Source organism: Sinocyclocheilus grahami, unplaced genomic scaffold (genome assembly GCF_001515645.1).
Source record: "Sinocyclocheilus grahami isolate Dianchi unplaced genomic scaffold, SAMN03320097.WGS_v1.1 scaffold931.1, whole genome shotgun sequence".
Classification (NCBI taxonomy): Eukaryota; Metazoa; Chordata; class Actinopteri; order Cypriniformes; family Cyprinidae; genus Sinocyclocheilus; species Sinocyclocheilus grahami.
Genome location: NW_015506110.1, coordinates 374,872 through 385,104, shown reverse-complemented (window position 1 = coordinate 385,104; position 10,233 = coordinate 374,872). Strand labels below are relative to the sequence as shown.

At 38.2% G+C, this 10,233-nt stretch overlaps 1 protein-coding gene across 2 annotated transcripts in view; it reads right to left on the bottom strand.

Moving 5' to 3' along the window:
- Window positions 1–10,233, bottom strand: part of LOC107564395 (uncharacterized) — a 20,672-nt gene that overhangs the window by 6,934 nt on the left and 3,505 nt on the right. The window contains exon 2 of one of the 2 annotated variants that reach the window (XM_016249479.1): window positions 3,104–5,004. The exons of the other annotated variant lie outside the window; for it this stretch is intronic. Coding sequence (XP_016104965.1) covers window positions 3,557–5,004 — 1,448 coding nt within the window. The 3' untranslated portion in view covers window positions 3,104–3,556. Of the gene's footprint in view, window positions 1–3,103; window positions 5,005–10,233 lie in introns of those variants that run through there. 2 annotated transcript variants of the gene reach the window in all.

Below are 10,233 nucleotides of genomic sequence, written 5' to 3'. Positions count from 1 at the left end.
TCTGAATTTAATAGGAGAAAATTATTGGTCATCCAATCTTTTACATTTTTAACACACTCTGTTAGCTTAGATAATTTAGAAGTTTCATCTGGTCTTGTTGAGATATATAGTTGAGTATCATCGGCATAACAGTGGAAACTAATCCCGTATTTCCTAATAATATTACCAAGTGGCAACATGTATATCGAAAATAGCAGAGGACCTAGGACAGATCCTTGTGGCACTCCATGTTTTACTGGTGATAATTGAGATGACTCCCCATTTAAATGAACAATGTGGTAGCGATCGGACAGGTAGGATCTAAACCATCTTAAAGCCTGCCCTTGGATACCTGTATAGTTTTGTAATCGATCTATGAGTATGTCATGATCTATAGTATCGAATGCAGCACTAAGGTCAAGTAAAACTAGCAATGAGACACAGCCTTGGTCTGACGCAAGAAGCAAGTCATTTGTAATTTTAACAAGTGCAGTTTCTGTGCTATGGTGGGGCCTGAAACCTGACTGAAATTCTTCATAGAGATCATTTTTTTGCAGGAAGGTGCACAATTGAGCAGACACAACTTTTTCTAAAATTTTAGACATAAAAGGAAGATTTGAGATGGGTCTGTAATTTGCCAGTTCACTAGGATCTAGTTGTGGTTTCTTAATAAGAGGCTTAATGACCGCCAGCTTGAATGTTTTTGGGACGTGACCTAAAGACAACGACGAGTTAATAATATTGAGAAGCGGTTCTTCTGCTACAGGTAACAACTCTTTCAGTAATTTAGTGGGTACAGGATCTAACAGGCATGTTGTTGGTTTAGATGCAGTGATAAGTTTATTTTGCTCTTCCTGTTGTAAAGCAGTAAAGCACTGCAGTTTATCTTTTGGTGCGATGAATGAAGCTAAAGTATTATACGCTGTAGAATCTACATGTATTTCTGAATTTCTGATGTTATCTATTTTATCAGTGAAGAAATTCATAAAGTCATTACTATTAAACTGTGAGGGAATATTTGGATCGGGTGGCGTCTGGTTATTTGTTAATCTAGCCACTGTGCTAAATAAAAACCTAGGATTGTTTTGGTTATTTTCTATGAGTTTGTGGATATGCTCGGCCCTGGCAGCTTTTAGAGCCTGTCTATAGCTGGACATACTGTTTTTCACGCAATTCTAAAAACTTCCAAGTTAGTTTTTCTCCATTTGCGCTCAAGACTACGAGTTTTTTTCTTGAGAGAATGGGTATTACTGTTGTACCATGGCGCAGTACGTTTTTCTCTAACCTTTTTCAATTTGATGGGGGCAACAGCTTCTAATGTATTAGAGAAGTATTTCTTGAGAGAATGGGTATTACTGTTGTAGCATGGCACTGTGCGTTTTTCTTTAACCTTTTTCAATTTGATGGGGGCAACAGCTTCTAATGTATTAGAGAAGAAAGTGGACATGTTGCTAGTCATTATTTGTGAATCTGTCTTTGGTGGCTGGAACAATAGTTCTGCCCGTACAATAACGCGGAGCCATATAGATCATATCAGTAATACACAGCATGCACGATACAAGGAAATGATCAGTAGCATCATTACTTTGAGGTATGATATCTATATCAGTAAGATCAATTCCATGCGATATAATTAAATCTAGCGTGTGATTAAACCGATGAGTGGGCCCGGTGACGTTTTGCTTGACTCCAACCCTGTTGAAAAAACCAGCATATGCTGGTTAGGTATGTTTTGACGCTGGGATGCTGATTTAAGCTGGTCCTTTGCTGGTTTAAACTGGTCCTTTGCTGGTTTATGCTGGTCCTTTGCTGGTTTATGCTGGTCATGTGCTGGCAAAAAATCTGCATAAACCAGCAAAGGACCAGCTTAAACCAGCAAATGACCAGCTTAAACCAGCAAAGGACCATCTTAAACCAGCAAATGACCAGTTTAAACCAGCAAAGGACCAGCTTAAATCAGCATCCCAGCGTCAAAACATACCTAACCAGCATATGCTGGTTTTTTCAACAGGGAAAATAATTTATTAGGTCAGTAAACGCAAGTCCTAATGCATAATTTGTATTATCAACGTGAATGTTAAAATCTACGACAATTAGCGCTTTATCAGCAGTAACCAATAGGTCTGCGAGGAAATCTGCAAATCCTTTTAGGAAATCTGTATATGACCCTGCGGCTCGCATCAAGTAATAGAACAGCCACGGGCTCCGCACACTCCTAACTCTGCTCTCTCTTACGAGTCTACATCCCCTCCAGAAGCCTACGGTCGGCCTCGTGGTTCCATCGCAGAGAGGCTCAAAATCACTCTCAGGGACGCTTTCTTTCACCACACACTGTTAGTGACATCCGGATAGCCGAATCTCTCACAATCTTTAAGAAACAGCTGAAAACTAATCTCTTCCATGAGCATCGAACTGCACCCTCCTAAAAAATAAAATTAAATAGATAAAATAGATAAATAAATTCTCTATGCTTTCACTTTTTCTATGCTCTCATTATGTACATTATATACATACATATTACATAAAGTCTCAAAACCAAAGAGATATTCTTTATCAAAGTTAAGACTCTGCCACCCCCCCCCAAAAACGGCTCGTTCTAACACGCCCTCACATATCTAGGTCACTATGTGGGAATATTTGCATAATGCGCCCAAATGTGCACGCAAAGAAAGAAGGCGTGGTTTCAGTAACCGCAGTTAGTGTTGAAGCAGCATGTCAGGGAGACGCTGTGCAATGCACTGGGTCAGCTGGCCAATCAGAGAAGACTGCGCTTGTCGGAAGGAGGGGCTTTGTAGAAAACGAAGCGTTTGAGAGAGGCGGGGCATAGAGGACCTACAATAATGTACAGTATTACAGTATTTGAAAAATAATTGTTGTTTTTTGAACATTAAAGCATGTCAACATATTCTGTTACACCAAATACACAAAATAACGATCTTTAAAAAAGCATCATATGACCCCTTTAATGCCTTCCTGTCCTAGCTTTTACTATTCTGAACAAATACTGAAACTTTGTATAACTGGCATTTCTCATGTTTATTGCCATCTTATGATGAATCGCTTGTTGTATTCCTCAACTGTAAGTCGCTTTGGATAAAAGCGTCTGCCAAATGAGTAAATGTAAATGTAGAATGTCCTTAAAGCTTTGAGCTGTCAGGTGATATACTATGAATGGCATATATTTAGATATTAATTATTTGTATGAATTGATGAAGATGTTTATCTGAGAAAAATAGTCATTTATCTATCTTCCAAATTCAATATCCATATAGTGTGTAACTTGTAGAAATGTGTAAAGGCAGATTTTCCACTTACTGCTGTGTCTCAAGCATAAGTTGAGTGGGCAAACCTTTCAACCTATCGCTTTTGGCACACGGACGCTACTTACAGGAGAGTTCTTCTTAAGCACTCAAATCAAATAAAGGTAAACAAACAAACAAATCACTCACACGTGTGCAGTTGCCCATGCATACCATCCGCATACAGCCAGATTTTTGTTTTTCATGTTGATTTTTATAAAAAAAATTTTTTATTATTGACTTGAAACCAGTGACAGACAGTACTTCATGACAATCAATTAGGCCTCAATGAATCCATAGTCCTGTAGAACTTTAGAAACAGCTGGTATAAGATCATTGGCGTAGTCCCAGAGATGATCATCTCTTATAAGGTTTGTGTTCGGTGGGTACGTGAAGTTTTTGAAGTGGTACATGCGAGCGATAGCATTATTCACCCGGACCGTAGGGCTTCCGTTCACACTTTCCAGCAGGCCATGGACAGTAGCCTTCTGAACCAGACGAGGATTTACTATAATCTTGTAATTGTTGAAAGCATTGCGGATGTTGGGTACTCGATCGATATAATTTAAAATATTTATTCCCTTTACATGCTTCCATGCTTCCATTTCGTGATCCACGTTAGGCTTTGCAGTAAACGGGAATTGATTATTCTCAAACTCAAAGCCCACATCAGTACCGTACATGTTCTCAAGCTCAGGCAACAACTCCGTCCAGGTTTTCACTTTGAAAGGCAGAATGAGTTCATCCATGTCTTGTAGAGCCAGATAGCGAGTTTGGTACATGTAACGATAAACACAGTCATTAAGCGCAGGGATTTGCCCATAGTAATGCAGCTGACCTGGTGATATATCTGGCTTCCAGCCTGTAGACACGACGATGTGCTTTTTAATCGTCCACGGGATGATCTCCACGAAACCGCTTTTCTCATAGTAGTCCAGAACCTTCTGTGTTTCTGAATCGCAGTTGGTTTTATAAATCACCACCCTTTGAGCGCCAAGCAGTCTGAACATCTCCATGGACTCGACTAAATTCAACACACTCTTGAAGTCGTACATGACAGAGATGCAGATTGTAAACTCATATGGGAATGTTGTTGGAGCGTCTCTGTTTCTAACAGGTTGAAAGGATGTTACGCTCCCCAAGACGCCACTGGCTGTGATTGCAACGTGCGTCAGTGTCAAACACAAGCTGTTGATTGGGCACGTGATGGTAGCGGTGCCGTATTCAAAGTTGAAGTGGTCAGAATGAATGGAGTACTCGGCATTCGACGTCACGTTCCTCCCATCGCAGCACATCACACAGCTGTACGTCGCCTGCTCATGTCGGAGAACAATGGCGATCGTGTTTATCTGTTTCTCTCTGAAACGATGATCCACATAAGAGCCGATCACATATGTGTTAAGATGGCCAACTTTAATCACAGGCCTGTCCTTCACTTGAACACCACACGCCTTTGGAGACGGAGGACTGGCGGATGTGTGTTGGATGTGTGGTGTTTGGACGAATGGCAAATGTGTGCTTGGGGGAAGATTTGGCAGATCGGAGTCTTTACTTTTATGGTTTTGCCAGATTTGTTTGGTAAAAGGTGCTTTAAAGAAATCTTCCAAATACATGAAGATGATAAAGAAAAGCACAAATAAAAAGCAAGACAAATAAAATATCTTCAGAGCACAAATCTTCTTAGAAGGCTTTGATTTGGATCCACTTTCTAGTAGCTCATATTTTCCTAGAGAAAAGAAAGAATACAAATGTTATGGTTGTCTCTACTGAAGCTGTTTGCTAAAGCAACACAACTGCTGAACATTTAGTCTCAATTGAATTTCATTCAAGCCACTTACATGTGTAAAAGTTTGTGTTGGGACTACAGGAATAATTTGTGTTGCAGTAACTGAAACTGAGCAGTGCATTTAAGTTCCCAGCATGCTTTGCAGAAGATTGAATTCAGAGAGTAAATGTTAAAACTAGATGAGTAAAGTTTGTAGACAAACTTTAAGTTGGCTCAAAAGCCTAGCCAGAAAGTTTGAAGTAGTTTTAAAAGCTTGCAGTCTGAAAGTTTTCAGTTTGAAGTAGTTTGAAAGTAAAAATGGTTTTAAAGATTAAAATTTGAATGTTTTCAAGGCAATACAGTCGATCAGAAACATATATATAAAACATATGGCTAGGGTACCTGGGGTGGTTGCTAGGCTGTTTCTAGCACGACTAGCATGTTGCTAACATGTTTTTAGCATGATTAACATGTTACTAGCATTTTGCTAGCATGGTTAGAATGTTGCTAGCACAATTAGCATTTGGTGGCATGGTTAGCATGTTATTAGCATGTTTTGAATATGGTTAACATGTTGTTAGCATGTTTTTATCATTATTGGCAAGTTACTAACATGTTGCTAGCATGATTCTAGCATGATTAAGTTGCTAGCATAATGCTATCATGTTTCTAACATGATTAGCATGTTACTAGCATATTGTTAGCATGATTTGCATGTTAATGGCATGTAGCTATCATGATTAGCAAGTTACTAGCATGGTTAATATTGTTAACAACATGTTGCTAGTGTGATTCTAGCATGATTAGCGAGTCACTAGCATGTTGCTAGCATGATTAGCAAACTACTAGCATGTTGCTGGCATGATTAGCATGTTGCTAGCATGTTTATAACATTATTAGCATGTTACTAGCATGTTTGCTAGCTTGTTTCTAGTATGGTTAGCATTTTACTAGCATGTTGTTAGCATTATTGGCAAGTTTACTAGCATGTTGTTTGCATGTTTCTATGCTAATACTAGTTACTAGCAGGATTAGCATGTTGCTAGCATAATGCTATCATGTTTCTAACATGATTAGCATGTTACTAGCATATTGTTAGCATGATTTGCATGTTAATGGCATGTAGCTATCATGATTAGCAAGTTACTAGCATGGTTAATATTGTTAACAACATGTTGCTAGTGTGATTCTAGCATGATTAGCGAGTCACTAGCATGTTGCTAGCATGATTAGCAAACTACTAGCATGTTGCTGGCATGATTAGCATGTTGCTAGCATGTTTATAGCATTATTAGCATGTTACTAGCATGTTTGCTAGCTTGTTTCTAGTATGGTTAGCATTTTACTAGCATGTTGTTAGCATTATTGGCAAGTTTACTAGCGTGTTGTTTGCATGTTTCTATGCTAATACAGTTAAAACCAGCTAAAACCAGTTTAGGCTGGTTGCCTAGTCTTAGCTGGTTTAAGTTGAAAATATCTGGATTAAGCTTGGTTGGTCTTTTAGCAGGTCTCACAGCTTGACCAGCTAAGACCAGCCTGACCAGCTAAAACGTTACCAAACCACTTTAAAACCAGCCAAAACAGCCAATCAGCGTAGGCTGGTTTTAGCTGTTTTTTTCAGTAGGGAGTTCTATGGCAGTAGACAGCTTAAAACACCATACGTCTCGTTGTATAAAAGTTTTCACACCCTCAATGAAAGTCTATGAGATTTGAGGTGGTTTTGATAGTCTGGTTTACAAAAAACCATAAGTCAGATCAGTTAGAAAAGATATAGCACACCTCTATGAAAGCTCTAGGATGAGATAGTGTTTACATTTTGGCTCAGAAGAATAATAATAATAGTAGATCAGACTTTCTCAAGCCAACTTAATTATTATTTTAAAGTAAAGGAAAATGCCTGTTAGTATTCATCGTTCAGTTATGTCTATTGTATGGACAGTGGAAAGTGTTTCTGTTTTGGGATTACCATTGTGCGGAAGAGTGCTAGAGTTGTGCTTGGGTTGTAAGATTGATAAAACACGATGTTGCTTCATGAAAAGTCACCATCAGTTCAGAAGCCGTTTCACTCAGATATGCTTCATGATAGGGAAAAAAAGATGATTGCAATTTCCGTTTCATGCCAGCTTTAATGAAAAACCGCCATTTTTATAGTTTGGCTCAGAAGAATAATAATAATAGTAGATCAGACTTTCTCAAGCCAACTTAATTATTATTTTAAAGTAAAGGAAAATGCCTGTTAGTATTCATCGTTCAGTTATGTCTTTTGTATGGACAGTTGAAAGTGTTTCTGTTTTGGGATTACCATTGTGCGGAAGAGTGCTAGAGTTGTGCTTGGGTTGTAAGATTGATAAAACACGATGTTGCTTCATGAAAATTCACCATCAGTTCAGAAGCCGTTTCACTCAGATATGCTTCATGATAGGGAAAAAAGATGATTGCAATTTCCGTTTCATGCCAGCTTTAATGAAAAACCGCCATTCTATAGTCAGTGTATTGACAAGTAATTATTTATTTACTAATTGCATTTGCTTGAAAATATGTGATGACACCCAAACCTTAACCTTAAAACCTGGGTGTGACTTTCAGTGGGTTATGATTGGGACATATGAAGTCTTACAAAACTGCTCTGAGACTTGGGTTGAAGATCCAAAAGCAGCTTTAATAAGGGCAATCCACAAGCGTAATCCACATTGCAAGCAAAGGGTAACCACAGGGCAAACGATCCTAACAACAAACAGCAACACAGGCAAACAGAGTAATCCAGGAAACCAGGCAGAAGATCAAAACAATGACACGGGCAACCAGAGCGAACGCTCAGAAATGCAGTTGAAACACTAGCAAGACTTTGCAAAGAGAGCGTGAACACATATAGGGTTTATATAGGAAACCACAAACAAGCTAATCACACACTGGTGGAAGTAATCAAACATAATGAGTCCAGGCAAAGGGTTATGGGAAATAAAGTTGAATCAGACAACAATGAAAAAGAAAATCAGACAACGAAGACCACAGAATGCTGAGCAGCTGAAGTCTTGCATTAATCGAGATCGGGCAAACATTTTGCTTGCAAAATTTTAACAATCAGTACCGTTCCACGCGCCATGGGTGGGCATTGGGGGGCCTGGCCCGCCCTGTGAGTCACTAGTGCCCGCCCTGGACGAGCCTGCTGTCTCCCTTCACCTGTTCACCAGCCCTTGCTTGTTTGCACAATACATATATTTTTATCAATAGGCTACTGTTATCAAAAGTTATCGGTATTGAGATGAAATTTTGTTATTGACCAAATACTTATTTTCCACCATAATTTGCAAATAAATTCTTTAAAAATCCTACAATGTGATTTTCTGGATTTTTTTTTCTCATTTTGTCTCTCATAGTTGAGGTATACCTATGATGAAAATTACAGGCCTCTCTCATCTTTTTAAGTGGGAGAACTTGCACAATTGGTGGCTGACTAAATACGTTTTTTCCCCACTGTATATATAACTCCTGAATAAAAATAAAAATGTGTTTGGACTGATTAAAAAAATGTTTTTTTTAACATATTTGATTGGTTTGTCGATAGTGAGCACGGAAATGTTTGGTTGTTTGCTAAGCATAGCGCTACCGCTTAACGTTAGTTGTAATTTAAAAAAAGCTGAGCGATCTCGTGTGGCAGTTCTATGTATATACAGCGTTTCTTTAATCAAAAACCACCAAAGTTGGCAGGAGAGCCCTGGGTGTCGCAGTTCGCAAGACGTTGATTCAACTCCCGACAGTGCAGAGGCCAGCCGTTCCAGTTGCCAAGGCCTCAAGCAAGGGTCGTCACAGGTGGCAGCACCAGGGGATCTCAGAGTTCAGAAACCCAAACAGGTAATCTTAAAAAACTTGCTCGTGTTTTCTCAGACAAAAAAAGATCATTCAAAAGCTCCTGGTATAGAAGCAAAGACTGGCTGGAATACTCTATTCATGCAGATGCTGCATTCTGCTACCCATGCAGGTCCTTGTCTAGACATTGTGAAAAATGAAATAAAACATATGATATGGTTATATACATCAGAAAATAGCACTTTGAGTAGACCTGGTTTTATATTAGTTTTTATTATTACCGGTATTTGTTTAAACTTGTTGGAGTGGTGATCTGCTTATATTTGACTATTTTATAAAGTCCCTGCCTTTTAAAAAACAAAATGTAACACAAAGATATAGGCTGTAACAATGAATACATACTGTAAATAAAATGTGTCAGGGCTTGACATTGTGACAATTGTGTTGTGTATATAATTGATTATGAAGCAATATTCTCATCAGAGTTCAATCGGCTTTGAATATTTAAATATGCATATTTGTGATATTTTTACCTTTATAAAGGGCATTCTCCCCTTATCTTTTTAAATATATGCTTCATCTTTCATTTTAAATTCTTAATTTTGATCAATAAATTAAATTAGAATAAGACACTATAGGGCTGTTACTAATCAAATTGAATAATTCACACTAAATAATTTACATTAAATAATGTTATGAGATTGTTTAAAAAAAATTGAATATACAAATAAGACATGTTGGAAAGAATGACACTTTTAAACAGACTAAAGCGCCAGTTGGTGGCGGCAGGTGATAAGCAGTCTTATTAAGCGAGTCATTGAGTCATTCATTCAAACGATTCGCTCAAACGGCTGATTCATCAAGAATGAGGCAGTTGTTTATGAATGGGTCATTGAATCTTTGACTCAACCGATTCGTTCAAAACGCTGAATCATTCAGTAATGAAAACACGGTTGAGTTTTCTGCTGTGACCTTTGTTTGAACTATTTTCGCTGCTGAAACAACAAAAACAGTCAATATTGCGTCTAATATGTAAGTGACTTAATATTAATTACTTGTTTAGTAACTGTCATATGAAATCAGTGTCACATTTTCAATCGTGATGGTATTCAGCAGCACTCTTGGTCGTGTGATGTTGCTTAACTGTATCATGTTATAAAAACTTTTTTTTAACCGCAGTAGGTTAACTGAGTTTAACTCACTTTGTTAACACACTGTTAACTCACTTTGTGTTTGCTGCGCTCATTTGTTTCGATTTCTCCTTGAGAGAGGCAGCGCAGCCTTGTTAGCGTCATTACATTATGCACTATCGATCGCCATTTACGTTAGACTAAATGATGCAGAATCATTATCGCGTTTTGGTGATTGTTATTGGCGTTTTAA